The 15813-nt window shown below is 41.7% G+C and overlaps 2 protein-coding genes across 3 annotated transcripts in view; one reads left to right on the top strand and one right to left on the bottom strand.

The window, feature by feature from the left end:
- Nucleotides 1–1595, bottom strand: part of LOC139578834 (alkaline ceramidase 2-like) — a 40338-nt gene extending 38743 nt beyond the window's left edge. For both annotated transcript variants that reach the window (XM_071406911.1, XM_071406912.1), the window contains exons 1-2: nucleotides 1244–1595; nucleotides 590–704 (exon numbers count right to left, since the gene is read on the bottom strand). In XM_071406911.1, the coding sequence (XP_071263012.1) occupies nucleotides 590–704; nucleotides 1244–1351 (223 nt within the window). In that variant the 5' untranslated portion in view covers nucleotides 1352–1595. The remainder of the gene's footprint in view (nucleotides 1–589; nucleotides 705–1243) is intronic.
- A 2875-nt stretch (nucleotides 1596–4470) lies between these two features.
- LOC139578865 (small ribosomal subunit protein eS6) lies at nucleotides 4471–8028 on the top strand. The gene is made up of 6 exons (XM_071406975.1): nucleotides 4471–4574; nucleotides 5414–5545; nucleotides 6002–6212; nucleotides 6742–6888; nucleotides 7508–7665; nucleotides 7901–8028. The coding sequence occupies exons 1-6, from the start codon at nucleotides 4569–4571 to the stop codon at nucleotides 7994–7996; spliced, it is 750 nt and encodes a 249-aa protein (XP_071263076.1). The 5' UTR covers nucleotides 4471–4568; the 3' UTR covers nucleotides 7997–8028.
- The last annotated feature ends 7785 nt before the right edge of the window (nucleotides 8029–15813 follow it).

Below are 15813 nucleotides of genomic sequence, written 5' to 3'. Positions count from 1 at the left end.
ACTTGAACCCGATCTAAAATAGCAGTGCAGTGACGCTCCCCGACCAACCTGACAGAGCGTGAGGATCTGCAGAGAAGAATGTGATACACTCCCCAAATACAGGTGAGCCAAGCTGTAGTGTCATACCCAAGAAGACCTGAGGCTGTACTTACATAAATGTGAAATTGAAGTTGATTATTTTTCATACATTTGCTAAATGTTTTGAAAACCTGTTTTTGGTTTGTCATTATGGGGTATTGTGTGTAAAGTGATGAGGTAAAAAAAAACAATTTAATTAATTTTAGAACAAGGGTGTAACGTAACAAAATGTGGAAAAAGTCAAGGGGTCTGAATACTTTCCGAATGCACTAACTGTGATAGCAATGTTTGGTTGGTGTCATCATACACCTAGGCATGGCCATTTTAGTGACATGGCCATCCTTAAGTCTTCCATTAAAGGAAAACGTGTGGGATGTGTTCTATATTCAGATCACCTTTTTTCAGACGTAAACCTATAAGTATGAGTGCCCTTAAAATAAAATGAGGTTCAGGCCACACACACAAGTCAAAGTAAATGAAGGAATCATCATGCTTTGTCAAAACAACTTACCAATCACAACCAGTAGAATCCAAATTAGATATATTCCACTGTTGAAATGTGTTGCGTACTGGCGGAACAAGCACATTAATATAGGCGGTAAAACAAAAAACAAGATGTTGCTGATCTGAAATGAAAAAAAATTAAGGGAATGAAAATGTGAGCAGAATTGTAGCCTAAAAGTTACCAAGCAAGTGATATGCTTGATACAAATACAATACACACATCCATTAATTTCACTCTGTATTGCAACATAATTTCTGAATCTTTAGGAACACGTGGCCACAGTAAGGATACCAATACAAGAGGTAGGCCTATTGAACAATGTGAAAATGTTTCATCTAAATACCAAGATGTCTTCTTGATAGGCAAAAAAAATTACAAAAAATGTTTAAAAAAATTACATTCAGCACTGATAGTAGCTGACAGCTGTTGAAACAGATGAGGTGCCATTGCGCCTGTGTGTTCAAAAAATCGAACTGTTGAAAAGTGAGGATGTGTCGACGACCAATCTGGGGTAGTAACATTCAAACGAAATCACAATACAGTAAATAACGGGAAGCAGTGCCATGCAGAAAAGTAAGGATTAGCAAATATTGACAAAGACACTAAGCAATGGCTGTCACAAAACAGATTACAATATAGGCATAAAGATACATGACTAACCGTGTTATAAAACTCTGCAATGCTTGGGTAAATAAGGTAATTGCCTTCACACCAGTCCACCTCGGAGCTTCCAGCTTGCAGTTGGTCCCAAAACATAGGATTAGTCATGTCTCGACTTGTTCTAGTAATGGATAGGACTCCGCAGTCACTATTGAGATAAAGCAGTCGACTATCAAATCAGCTGTGGACCGCTAGACGATCAATTACCAGAATTTGAAACACGTAGCTGTATACAAAATGCATCCAAATTCAAACGCATTTTAAATCACCAGTATATCCCAATGCAAGCTTGTAGTACAACTCCGCTCTCAACAAAGTGCAAGAGCGCTGTAATTATTGTTCTTGTTCTTCGTCTTCTTCTTCTTTGAGATTTGGTTGTCGGATCGCATCGAACTTCTAGTTGCATACACCGCCACCTACTGCACTGGTGTGTGATGCCATTCACGGTCTACATACCTTATATTATTGGAAATAATAATGCAAAATTGGGGAAAAGGATAATACCTACCACCTATTAGCACTATCAACAAAAAAAAAACACCACTCATTACACTATTTAACCCTATCTATTCCTACTCCAGACCAATGGTCTGAGAGGACATATCACTACCACTCAACACTGCCTCTAGCAGTTCTGCAGTAAATCCTCGCAATCCCAAGTACCTCTCTGCCGCTGCCACTACAAACTATATTTTCTGTGACTTTCGATTAATTTCTGCAGTACAACCATGGCTATAAACGCTAAAAAGCCCACCTTACTGAAGCGCACATTCTTCCCATCACTCTCTCAACCTCTGCCTACTCACAGGAATCCTCTCAGGATCCCTCACCCTGTACCCATCCTTCTCTACCACTCTCTTCACTGCTTCAGTATTCAACACTTTCTGTACTACACTCAATCTGCCTTTCTCTCACCGGATACCTCCTATCTCCAGCCCAATGATCACCCCCACAACTAACAAACAGAACTTTCTACACCGATACTACACATTCCTTTATCTCATGCCCCCCTGTACACTTCTCACATCTAGGCATCTGCTGCAATATGCCCATAACCTTGACATCAAAAACACTGTTATATTTTCAGAACATAAACTCTCAATGGATAACTGACACTTCCTACTTTTACCTTATCTGGTAACAACTGCATCAAAACTCAGCATGACAGATAATGTCTTCTCCTTTTCCCCAACGGATCTATGTTTCATCAAGCGGCGGGCGTCACAGACACCGGGAATCTTCCATTTCAACTGCTCCTCCTCAACACTTCATGCCACCCCCGTTATCATTCCTTTCAACGGCGCCCTGTTATGGAGAGCAAAGCACGTCAAAATGATTGCCCCTAATCTCGTAAACCAGAGCGCCCTCTGGGTGGAGGAAACACAATAAATCATCACGAGTCCACTTCAAGTTACCTTCACCATCTCAACAGTCCCCAACCTCTCCTCCACCCAACCTGATACCACATATGGATCAACCACACAGCAAGACTCCATTCTCTCTACAAATCTCACTCCCACTGGACCTAAATCATCCTTAGGACGAGGCCCGAAATCGGCGATCCTCACCGCAGGTAGTTCACCCTCACTCTCAACAAATTCCATCTCTGAACTATTGGAGCTTGTATCCCTGTTTTTGCATTTGACACCCACCTTCCTCACCTCACTACTTTCCTCTTCACTCAACTTCTTCTCAGCAGTCATCAAAGCACCTGCCACTACATTTAATTCATCCTCACTCTCGTCCTGTCCCATTTCCTCCTCAAGCTCTTCCAAAAGTTCTGTGCGATCCTCCATTCCATATTCACTCAATAAATATTCCATGTCTCTCCTTTTTTAAATTTTCCATCATCTTCTCGTTCACCAGATCTTTCAGAAGGCCTGTGCAATCCTCCACTCCATCTTTATTCATAATATGTTCCACTTCCTTCCTTATTTTATTTTCTGCCATCCTCCCCACCGTGGCCTTTGCCCAATTACTCTCTTCACCACTGTAATTCTTCTATAATGGTGGCCCGCAAGCCAACGTTGCATGCTGCAACCTACTGTGCTGGAGTGTGTGGTCAATCACGGTTTACAACATTTCTATATCCTCCTACCTAACTCAGTACTTCTGAGAAAATAAATAAGAGCCCTACTAACTTCTAATAGACCCTCCCACATCCCCAAAATCCCTTCCAACCCGTCCAACCTCGTCCAACCTCAATGACCCTACACTTCGGTCTTTTCCTCTCTTCAACATACTTACAACAATATAATAACACATGCTCCACCATTTCATGGACCGTACAGTCCAGACACAAACCATTCACATGCTTGCCAACCAGATGAAATGACAAGTTCAATGGACAATGTCCCAAGAGCAATCGAGCAAACACCAACTCTTCCTTCCTAATCTTACCATTGAATATTGGTCCACCGACCTTTCTTTGGAGGGCATATAAATGCCGGCACTTGGGCTCAGAGTCCCATCTCTTCTGCCACACATCTATCAAAATGACTCTGATCATACACTTGGCCTCACCTCTACCCAGTGGAACATTAATATCAATTATATCAGGTTTCAAAGCTCTTTTGGCTAACTGGTCTACAATTTCATTTGCTGTAATTCTTCTTCTTCTTCTTCTTCTTCTGTGGATTTTATATGGCAGTTGGCAACCAACTTTGAGGTGCATTACCGCCACCAACTAGACTGGAGTGTGGACCAGAGACAGGGGATGTCTAAATTCTACCCATTATTCTCGTCTCCCTAAGGAAATGAAATACATAGTTAAATACTACACCCCCTGAAGATTTCCTTAGCATTTCACTCAATCTTGGCTCTTCCACCCCATTACTCCATAAATCTACCTTTCCCTCCCATGTTTCTGGCACTGAAGTGTGGTGTAATCTCAAGTAGGCCTACCCTTGAATACAGCAACAAATTGTAACACATGCGTGATGATGCACAAGTATACTTTTACAGACAGACAAAAATTATGAAATCACATATGTAGTGAATTACAGCATATTGAAATAGTTGACAATAAAGAAAGACGAATACCTTGTTTATACTGTCATTGGAGGGGAATATGGGGATATTAGAGACCAGGTTCAGTGACAATTTTTTTATAATTACATGTTTCATTTAGGAGTATTAAACGGAATGTTTCCATTACATTTGTGCATGCAGTTTTAAATGCTGATGAAAGATTCTTATGAGAAAAAGGCAACATTGTAACTAACACCACGTGTTATCGCGATAGCGTATGATGCCTATGTGAGACAGCAAGGCGGACATCCGCTCTCTTTTCGGTGGCAGACTGTTATCGAGGCAGTTTTACAAAATGAAGGTAAGAGAATTCAATTCAACTTATCTTTCAAATAACATATCTATCCTTGTTAATGTCCAGTCCGAATTGAAGTAGTTTATTACAATATTATAAAACGGTATCTTGTTTAGTCAGATATTGCATTGTATTTTAGGATGCATGTTGATTTTGTTGCTAGCTAGCTAGTTAGCTATGGCTGGCAACGTTACTAAGTAAACCTGAAAACATGTCTGCCTCCTGAGAGAAATGTGCATGTCTTGCCGGGCGTCATTCAAAGAACCGCAATAACGTATCCTCTGCTGTTCTTGGGGGGTACGAATATTATTATATTTCGCCAATTAGTTGCACGTTTGTTAATCGCAACGTAGTCATCCTCAAGGCCGCTTCCAGCCAGCTTGCTTCCGATATTGGTTAACTACAGTTAACGTTAGCTACTTAACAGCGTGTACCTGGATCGTACCAAATAGTGTAAAGTTAACTGCCGAATTCATTTCCCCTGACTAAAATTCACTTGCAACCTGTGTTCTGTGTAACGAATCTTGTTCCTAGGAAACTAGCTAACAAGAATTAACCAATTGCATTATCTAGCCAACATGCCAGTATCTGCCAATTGCTAGCATCCCGTGTACATCTGCATCATGTTGCACTCAATTCAGCTGTCTCACCATTGTTTTGGTTAGGCTACTGTAGTAGTTAATTATTCAAGACATTTAAAGTTGGTTATGGATGGGTAGCGTAGGTGCAAGGTGATCGTCTAGCAAGCAATCTGCCTGATGTACATTGCTATGGCCTTCTCAACTAGGAGAGCTTGCTACAGCTGGTCAATCTACAACACACTGATCTATATATGTCTCTCTCAGCTGAATATCTCGTTTCCTGCCACTGGCTGTCAAAAGCTGATTGAAGTGGATGATGAGCGCAAGTTGCGAACCTTCTACGAGAAGCGTATGGCCACAGAGGTGGCTGCTGATCCCCTGGGAGATGAGTGGAAGGTAAGCTGCAGTACTAAGAAAGCTGCTCAGTTTTCAGATCCTGCAGGCAATTTTTTAAAATAGTTAAATTAGTTAGTCTCAAACTCAAGTGAATGTAGTCTTCACTATTTACGCCAAGCTCATTGACTATAGCGTTGGGTAATCTTGGAATAGTCCATTTAATGCCTTGGATGCCAGTGTGCCTTGAAACAGAATGTTGATACTGCTCGTGTTCAACTCAACATGATCTCACACAACTTAGTAGACCCTTCCTGGCTGGTCTGTAGGGGGAACAGTGTTGTGCTACAGAAACTGCATATCTGCTTTACCAGATGCAACCTTACCCTCAGACCATGGCTGGTTGAACTGCATTGCTCTTCCAAACCTTTCACTGAACAATTGTCTTACTTGTGTGATCAACATGTCCTTGTATAGAGCAAGGTTTTCTTACTTAATCTTGGCTCTCATCTCTCCCAGGGCTACATGGTGCGCATCAGCGGAGGCAACGACAAGCAGGGCTTCCCCATGAAGCAGGGTGTGCTGACCCATGGTCGTGTGCGCTTGCTGCTTGCCAAGGGCCATTCCTGTTACCGCCCCCGTAGGACAGGAGAGCGCAAACGCAAGTCTGTCCGTGGCTGCATCGTTGATGCCAACCTCAGCGTGCTGAACTTGGTTATCATCAAGAAAGGTATGGCGTTGTAATGATGGTAACCACTTGATCTGGCACACCTTAGTAGACCCTTTCTGGCTGATCTGTAGCCTCAAAGGGGGGACAGTGTTGTGCTACAGAAACTGTAGAGCTGCTTTACCAGATGCAACCTGACCCTCTGACCATGGCTGGTTGAACTGCAATGCTCTCCCAATCCTTTCCCCGTTTAACATTGGGTTATTTTGAAAGGTCATATTTTTTAAAATGTATTATTTAACCGTCATTTTCACAGGGAAGTCCTACTGAGACTAGGGTCTTATTTTTTTAAGATTAGTCCTGCATAAATTTATTAAACACACAATATACCGTATACAAATTTACAAAACCTATTAAGGAAAACAAGACGTGCATGTTTCAAGACTCTATACCTTTGAAAACAACTTGAACATCCTCAGTGCTGTTCTGCTCCCGCTGCCAGCGCTTGGATGTGGTTAACCATTTGGGTGGTGATTTCTGTATAGACTGTTTTAAATCTAGTGGCCTGACACCTTTTCGCTCCATCTTCCAGGTGAGAAGGACATCCCCGGCCTGACCGACAGCACTGTGCCCCGCCGCTTGGGACCCAAGAGGGCCAGTAAGATCCGCAAGCTCTTCAACCTGGCCAAGGAGGATGATGTCAGGCAGTATGTTGTGAGGAGACCCCTGACTAAAGAAGGTGAGGTCAACACTGCTTCTAAATGGTCCTGTTAATGAATGGATTGGTAACAAGCTTAGCACACCAGCACTTGTAAACTCTTGACAGCATGATTTAATTTTTTTAAACTTCTAATATTTCTGCTTGACAAATTGTGCACAAGTTATTGTCTGGCACACCAGTAGACAAGAAAGGTATGGAGTTGTAATGATGGTAACCACTTGCTCTGGCACACCTTAGTAGACCCTTTCTGGCTGATCTGTAGCCTCAAAGGGGGGACAGTGTTGTGCTACAGAAACTGTAGAGCTGCTTTACCAGATGCAACCTGACCCTCTGACCATGGCTGGTTGAACTGCAATGCTCTCCCAATAAGTAGATTTGCTAAAATCTCATTTGAGGCAACTTATAGTTTTGTGTGGGACATTTTGAACGAATGGGACATTTCTTTCATGTGAACATTGGCAGGCCAAATGAGTTGATACACACAAAACATTTGGTATACTGGCTAGAATGAACAACGGCTACAACTCTCAATCACTAAGATCTACATACATTTCATAAACATTGAAACCTTAACTATTTTCCCATGTGCGCACACACGTTGTAGTAAATGCCACTGGTATCACCTCGTCTTTTCCAGGTAAGAAGCCCAGGACCAAGGCTCCCAGGATCCAGAGGCTGGTGACACCCCGTGTGCTGCAGCACAAGCGCCGCCGCATTGCCCTTAAGAAACAGCGCACTCAGAAGAACAAGGAAGAGGCTTCCGAGTACGCCAAGCTGCTGGCCAAGAGGATGAAGGTACTGAAGGGACTTAGGCACTACTTAGGCATTGCCATGAATGTTGTGAATACCATTCATTTCATTCCAACGATTGCAAGCGAGTTGATGTATGATTGCAAGTTGACTCATAAAATAATATTACAATTCATTAAAAATGTCCATAGGTATAACATCCCCAAATGACGTGAACAATTTTGCCATTGAGTTACTTGTAGTCCTTAGGAAGACTAACAAATCTCATCCTTGTTTGCAGGAGGCTAAGGAGAAGCGCCAGGAACAGATCGCCAAAAGGCGCCGTCTCTCCTCCCTTCGGGCCTCCACATCCAAATCTGAGTCCAGCCAGAAGTGAAATGTGGAATTGAATTAAATGGTTTGCTGAAATGCTGTTACTGTTTTTTTTATTGTTTCGTACATCTAAAATAATGTCCATGTCTGAAACAAACATCCTGGTTGTATTTATATTGATCATTTTCACATCCATAAGAGGCTCCATGGCTCCCAAAACTGTTAAGAAAAAGTATGAACCTTTTGGAATTACCTGGATTTCTACATAAATTGGTCACAAAATGGGATCTGATCTTCCTCTAGGTCGCAACAATAGACTGTGCTTAAACTAATTACTGTTTTTTTGTCTATATTGAATACATACTTTAAACATTCAGTGTAGGTTGAAAAAGTATGTGAACCCCTGGCCTAATGACTTCTCCAAAACTAATTGGCGTCAGGAGTCTGCTAACCTGGAGTCCAATCAATGAGACGAGATTGGAGATGTTGGTTAGAGCTGCCCTGCCCTATTAAAAACTCACAAAATGTGAGTATGCTATTCACAAGAAGCATTGCCTGATGTGAACCATGCCTTGAACATGAGTTCTCAGAAGACCCAAGATTAAGATTTGTTGACTTGCGTAAAGCTGGAAAGGGTTACTAAAGTATCTCTAAAAGCCTTTATGTTCATCGGTCCACAGTAAGACATATTCTCTATAAAGTGAGAAAGTTCAGCACTTGCTACTCCCTAGGGATGGCCGTCCTGCAAAGATTACCTCGAGCACAGCGCAGAATGCTCAATGAGGTTAAGAAGAATCCTAGTGTCAGCTAAAGACAAATCTCTGGAACATGCTAACATTTTTGTCGAGGCTACGATATGTATAACACTAAACAAGAATGTTGTTCATGGGAGGACTCCATGGAAAACAAAAAAACATTGGCATGACAGAAGTTTGCAAAAGAGCACCTGGATGTTTCGCAGTGCTGCTGGCAAAATATTCTGTGGCCAGATGAAATTAAAGTAGTGGTTTGGAAGGAACACAACACGGGGGGGAAAAAGGCACAACACCCCCTAAACCTCATCCCAACTGAAGTTGAGGGAGCATCATGGTTTGGGGCTGCCTCAGAGCCTGGACAACTTGCTGTCATCAACAGAAAAATGAATTTCCATGTTTATCAAAACATTTTGCAGGAGAATGTAAGGCTATCTATCCGCCAATTGAAGCTCAACAGAAGTCGGATGACGCAACAGGACAACAACCCAAAACACAGAAGGAAATCGGCAACAGAATGGCTTCAACAGAAGAAAATGCGCCTTCTGGAGTGGTCCAGTCAAGAGTCCTGACCTCAAATGTTTGGTTGAGGATATTGCTGCCAAAGGAGGGTCAAGCAGTTATTAAATCCAAGGGTTCACATACTTTTCCCACCCTGCACTGTGAATGTTTACACGGTATAATTGTTTGTGTGTTATTAGATTAAGCAGACTGCTTGTCTATTGTTGTGACTTAGGTGAAGATCAGATTTTATGACCAGTTTATGCAGAACTCCAGGTAATTCCAAAGGGTTCACATACTTTTTCTTGACACTGTAATTGGTGAACACTAAAATCTGTAAAGGGAGTGTAGAGAACAAGACTTGAGATGGAATCTGTTTTAATGACTGCCACAGCCCAATGGGCAATCGTAAAATAAATGTAGGTACCCACTGCTATTTAAGGCAGTCTTTGATCTGGAGGGGATCTCATTAAACAGTTGCCATCCTTTGGACGCCGGGGTAATGAACAAACACAGCTGTTGACACTGTCACGCTGATGTGCCTAAAGCCGGAGCCAGACAGATTATGAAAAATATGTTTGTCCGTCAACATTGAACTGACTTGGAACTTTTGCATATACATAACTCATTTTCACATTCTCTTTTCTGTTAAAAAATCAGATTGTCCACTTAATGTTCCTCAATATTAGTCCTGCACTTCCACGCAGAGGCTCTGAAAATGGTGATGTTTGTGGAATCTTCACAGGAAAGACTACGGCTCCTTTAAAACAGGCAGCCCCATTCTGATCTTTTTCTCAGTTGGTCTTTTGACCAATCTGAGCTTGGCCTGCATGTGTAAATGCAGCCATAAGGTGACCCATATATACTGACTCACAAGGGAGAAACTACATGGCTGCTCTGTCTGGTAGAATATTCGAGGGGGATGTCCTGAGGCATGGATAACATCCACAAAGAGAACAGGGTGAACCATTTATTCTGTCAGACAACCGTTAGGTAAAGCAACTCTGGATCATTCATGCTATGGGTGTCAGGTTGAATGCATGGTGGTGTTGTATACCAATAGAGTATGATTTTATTTGAATGAGGTAATGATCAAGCTGTACAAAGTATTATAAAAAGGATGTTTTCACATTATTAGAAACAGGAATTCATGGTTGTTTTGGGATGTTTCAGGATTTAGCAGCGTCAGCTGTTTTATCTCGTGGACAGACGCAGGTAACAAAACTGGTGTTGTGGCATCTGTCAAGATGGGACGATTAACGTGGAGCTTTGTTCCTGTGCGCAGATTTTTCGGCACTGATCGTTTGGCATGGCTTGGTTAACAGGCTAGACATTTGGCTTAACCTGGGTACCAGTCTGTTTCTGCCATCATTCCACTGCTTGTCATGCAAAACTCTGTGTGTGTGTGTGCTTTTATTTATTTTTTCCACTGACTTCTGGTGATAAGTTTATACTCAGTGAGAGCTGTGATTTGTTCAGCTGAACTCCAGGCCTTCATTAGCTACAGATTGTTACATCAGATAATGTGTTTTACAAAAGCTTTTTGGTATCCATTAATGGGAGTTACAGGTTAAGTACTGTTTGGTGTAGCACAGCGAATTTTCGACCAACTTTAATTTGGCAATACGATCTTCATTCTCGATTCGGCCAAACATATTTTCTAAAATGTGTCCAGTTGCAGGTGTTCCATTTGAATTTAGAAAATGCTCCATTTATTTAAAGAAATAAGTAATCCAACAATGTGTACGCTGCCATCTTGTCTATTTAAAATCTTTTCTCGTTGATTGAGACGGATGGGTCGATCCCGAAGGAGAAGGATTTAATACACCAGGATTGAATACTTTCCTGGTATTTTACAAATGTCCCATACCGATAATAAATCACTTTTCTCCCGGGTAACCATGTATGTCATTCAAAATCATTATAACGCATATAAATATGTCTGGATTTGATTAGAGCTTTGATCAGCATGAAACCGCTAACCTGATGCTACCTGAGCCTGATGAGCCATATATGAAATACATTTTATGATCCATACATTAGACATGTAATGAGCCCAAGCCCAAAAAAAGAAAACTATATTGAAGTTATCCAATACATACAGTGCATTCGGGAAGGTATTCAGACCCCTGGACTTTTTCCACATTTTGTCACGTTATTAGACTACATTTAAAAAAGAATCCTCATCTACACACAATACTCCATAATGACTAAGCAAAAACAGGTTTTTAGATATGTTTGCAAATTTATTGAAAAATAAAAACCAGATACCTTAAGTATTCAGACCCTTTGCTATGAGACTCGAAATTGAGCTTAGGTGCATCCTGTTTCCATTGATTATCCTTGAGATGTTTACATATTAGAGTCCACCTGTATCATTCTTAAATGGAAGAAGTTTGGAACCACCAAGACTCTTCTTAGAGCTGGCCGCCCGGCCAAACTGAGCAATTGGGGAAGGGCCTTGGTCAGGGAAGTGACCAAGAACCCGATTGGAGCCCTGAGAACCTTCCAAAAGAACAACCATCTCTGCAACTCTCCACCAATCAGGCCTTTATGGTAAAGTGTCAAGACGGAAGCCACTCCTCCGTAAAAGGCACATGACAGCCCGCTTGGAGTTTGCCAAAAGGCACCTAAAGACTCTCAGACCATGAGAAACAAGATTCTCTGGTCTGTTGAAACCAAGATTGAACTCTGGCCTGAATGCCAAGCGTCACATCTGGAGGAAACCTTGCACCATCCCTACGGTGAAGCATGATGGCAGCAGCATGTTGTGGCGATTTTTTTCAGTGGCAGGGACTGGGAGGTCAGTCAGGATCGAGGGAAAGATGAAAAGAGCCAATTGAGAGATCCTTGATGAAAACCTGCTCAAGAGCGCTCAGGACCTCAGACTGTGGCGAACGTTCACCTTCCAACAGGACAACGATCCTAAGCACACAGCCAAGACAACTCAGGATTTGCTTCAGGACAAGTCTCTGAAGGTCCTTGAGTGGCCCAGCCAGAGCCCGGACTTGAACCCGATTGAATATCTCTGCAGAGACTTGAAAACAGCTGTGCAGCGACGCTCCCCATCCAACCTGACAGAGCTTGAGGATCTGCAGAGAAGGATGGGAGAAACTCCCCAAATACAGGTGTGCCAAGCTTGTAGCGTCATACCAAAGAAGACTCGAGGCTGTAATCGCTGCAAAAAGTGCAAGAACTGAGAAAAGGGTCTGAATACTTATGAAAATGTGATCATTAAAAAAAAAATACATTTGCTAAAATTGCAAAAACTATTTTTTTGTTGTCATTATGGGGTATTGTGTGTAGATTGACGAGGGGGAACAAAACTATTTAATCCATTTTAGAATAAGGCTGTAAAGTAACAAAATGTAGAAAAGGTTACTGGCTACTGCACATTACACACAACAGCAAAAAAGGAAAAGCCCATAGATGTAGGTAGCTATCTGCTACCTTTGGTAAATACACTGAACAAAAATATAAACACAACAGGTAAAGTGTTGGTCCCATGTTTTATGAGTTGAAATAAAAAATCCCAGAAATTTTCCATATGCACAAAAATCATCCTGATTGGCTGGGCCTGGCTCCCCAGTTGATGGACCTGGCTGCCAAGTGGGTGGGCCTATCTCATCCATGGCTGCACCCCTGCCCAGTCATGTAAATCCATAGATTAGGGCCTAATTCATTTATTTCAATTGACTGATTTCCTTATATGAACTATAACTCAGTAAAATCTTTGAAATTGTTGCATGTTGCGTTTATCAATTAAACTAGCTCCAGTAGGCTAATATTTTTGAGTGTGAACTGTATTACTGTACTGCCCAACCCTCTTCCTGGATATCTACTGTCCTGTAGGTTTTCAGTCCAACCCAAATTTAGCATATCTGATTCAGCTAGTTAAGGTCTTGTTGAGCAGCTAATTAGTAGAATCAGGTGTGTTAAATTAGGTTTGGACTGAAAACCCACAGGATGGTAGATCTCCAGGAAGAGGGTGGGGCAGCCTTGCTGTACTGTATTGAATTATACTGTATTATATGGAATTAAGCACATCGTACAAACCATGATAAACCAGGAGAGAACATGCGATTCTGGTGCAGCGCCTGCGGCCTACAAAGTAAAAAATATAGGCTAGCGAATTTGATTTTGAAATATAATAGTGCCTATTTGTATAGGCTAATTAGTAGGCTGAAGCATATATACAGTTGAAGTTGGAAGTTTACATACACCCTAGCCAAATACATTTAAACTCAGTTTTTCACAATTCCTGACATTTAATCCTAGTAAAAATTCCCTGTTTTAGGTCAGTTAGGATCACCACTTTATTTTAAGAATGTGAAATGTCAGAATAATAGTAGGGAGTGATTTATTTCAGCTTTTATTCTTTCATCACATTCCCAGTGGGTCAGAAGTTTACATACACTCAATTAGTATTTGGTAGCATTGCCTTTAAATTGTTTAACTTGGATCAAACGTTTCGTGTAGCCTTCCACAAGCTTCCCACAATAAGTTGGGTGAATTTTGGCCCATTCCTCCTGACAGAGCTGGTGTAACTGAGCCAGGTTTGTAGGCCTCCTTGCTCACACACGCTTTTTCAGTTCTGCCCACAAATTTTCTATGAGATTGAGGTCAGGGCTTTGTGATGGCCACTCCAATACCTTGAGTTTGTTGTCCTTAAGCCATTTTGCCACAACTTTGGAAGTATGCTTGGGGTCGTTGTCCATTTGGAAGACCCATATCTTGAAAATGATGTGATATCTTAGAAAATACAGGTAACTGCCAAAATAAAGGAAACACTTGAGTAAATGAGGGATACAAATTATATTGAAAGCAGGTGCTTCCACACAGGTGTGGTTCCTGAGTTCATTAAGCAATCAAATCAAGTGTTAATTGTCACATGCGCCGAATACAACCTTACAGTGAAATGCTTATAGTCTGGGTAGCCATTTGATTAGCTGTTCAGGAGTCTTACGGCTTGGCGGTAGAAGCTGTTAAGAATCCGTCTGGCCAGCGGCTTTGTGAATGTTGACCTGTTTAAAAGGTCTTACTCACATCGGCTATGGAGAGCATGATCACACAGTCGTCCGGAATAGCTGATGCTCTCATGCATGCTTCAGTGTTGCTTGCCTCGAAGGGAGCAAAGAAGTCATTTAGCTTGTCTTGCTTGCCTCGAAACGAGCATAGAATCATTTAGCTTATCTGGTAGGCTCGTGTCCCTGGGAAACTCGCGGCTGTGTTTCCCTTTGTAGTCTGTAATAGTTTGCAAGCCCTGCCACATCCGACGAGCGTCGGAGCCAGTATAGTATGATTCAATCTTAGTCCTATATTGACGCTTTGCCTGTTTGATGGTTCGTCTGAGTGCATAGCGGGATTTCTTATAAGCTTCTGGATTAGAGTCCCACTCCTTGAAAGGGGTACCCTTTAGCTCAGTGCGGATGTTGCCTGTAATCCATGGCTTCTGGTTGGGGTATGTACGTACAGTCACTGTGGGGACGACATCATCAATGCACTTATTGATGAGGCCAGTGACTGATGTGGTGTACTCCTCAATGCCATCGGAATAATCCCGGAACATATTTCAGTCTGTGCTAGCAAAACAGTCCTGTAGTTTAGCATCTGCGTCATCTGATCACTTCTTCATTGGCCGAGTCATAGGTGCTTCCAGCTTTAGTTTGCGCTTATAAGCAGGAATCAGGAGGATAGAACTTTGGTCAGATTTTCCAAATGGGAGAGCTTTGTACACATCTCTGTGTGTGGAGCAAAGGCGGTATAGAGTTTTCCCCCCTCTGGTTGCACATTTAACATGCTGGTAGAAATGAGGTAAAACAGATTTAAGTTTCCCTGCATTAAAGTCCCTGGCCATTAGGAGCGCCGCCTCTGGATGAGCGTTTTCCTGTTTGCTTATGGCCTTATACAGCTCATTGAGTGCGGACTTAGTGCCAGCATCGGTTTGTGGTGGTAAATAGACAGTTACGAAAAATATAGATGAAAACTCTTGGTAAATAGTGTGGTCTACAACTTATAATGAGATACTCTACATCAGGCGAGCAAAACCTCAAGACTTATTTAATCTCTATGGGACGGTTGAGCTAATGTGTGCTAATGTGATTAGCATGAGGTTGTAAGTAACAAGAACATTTCCCAGGACATAGACATTTCTGATATTGGCAGAAAGCTTAAATTCTTGTTAATCTAACAGCACTGTCCAATTTACAGTAGCTATTACAGTGAAAGAATACCATGCTATTGTTTGAGGAGAGTGCACAGTTATGAACTTGAAAAGTATCAATAAACTAATTAGGCACATTTGGTACAACATTTTGAACACAAATGCAATGGTTCATTGAATCAGTCTAAAACTTTGCACATACACTGCTGGCAGCTAGTGGCTAAAATCTAAATTCCACCTAAACTGGAATAATACATTGTGGCCTTTCTCTTGCATTTCAAAATTAAAAGTATTATCTTTTACCAGATCTAATGTGTTATATTCTCCTACATTTATTTCATATTTCCAAACTTCAAATTGTTTCCTTTCAAACGGTATCAAGAATATACATATCCTTGCTTCAGGTTCTGAGCTACAGGCTATTTTATCCATGTGGCCGTTCAGCCACGACTCGGGGAAACAAGA

Source organism: Salvelinus alpinus, chromosome 6 (genome assembly GCF_045679555.1).
Source record: "Salvelinus alpinus chromosome 6, SLU_Salpinus.1, whole genome shotgun sequence".
NCBI classification, from domain to species: domain Eukaryota; kingdom Metazoa; phylum Chordata; class Actinopteri; order Salmoniformes; family Salmonidae; genus Salvelinus; species Salvelinus alpinus.
The sequence above is the reverse complement of the archived record's forward strand: the minus strand, read 5'-3'. Positions and strand labels throughout refer to the sequence as shown.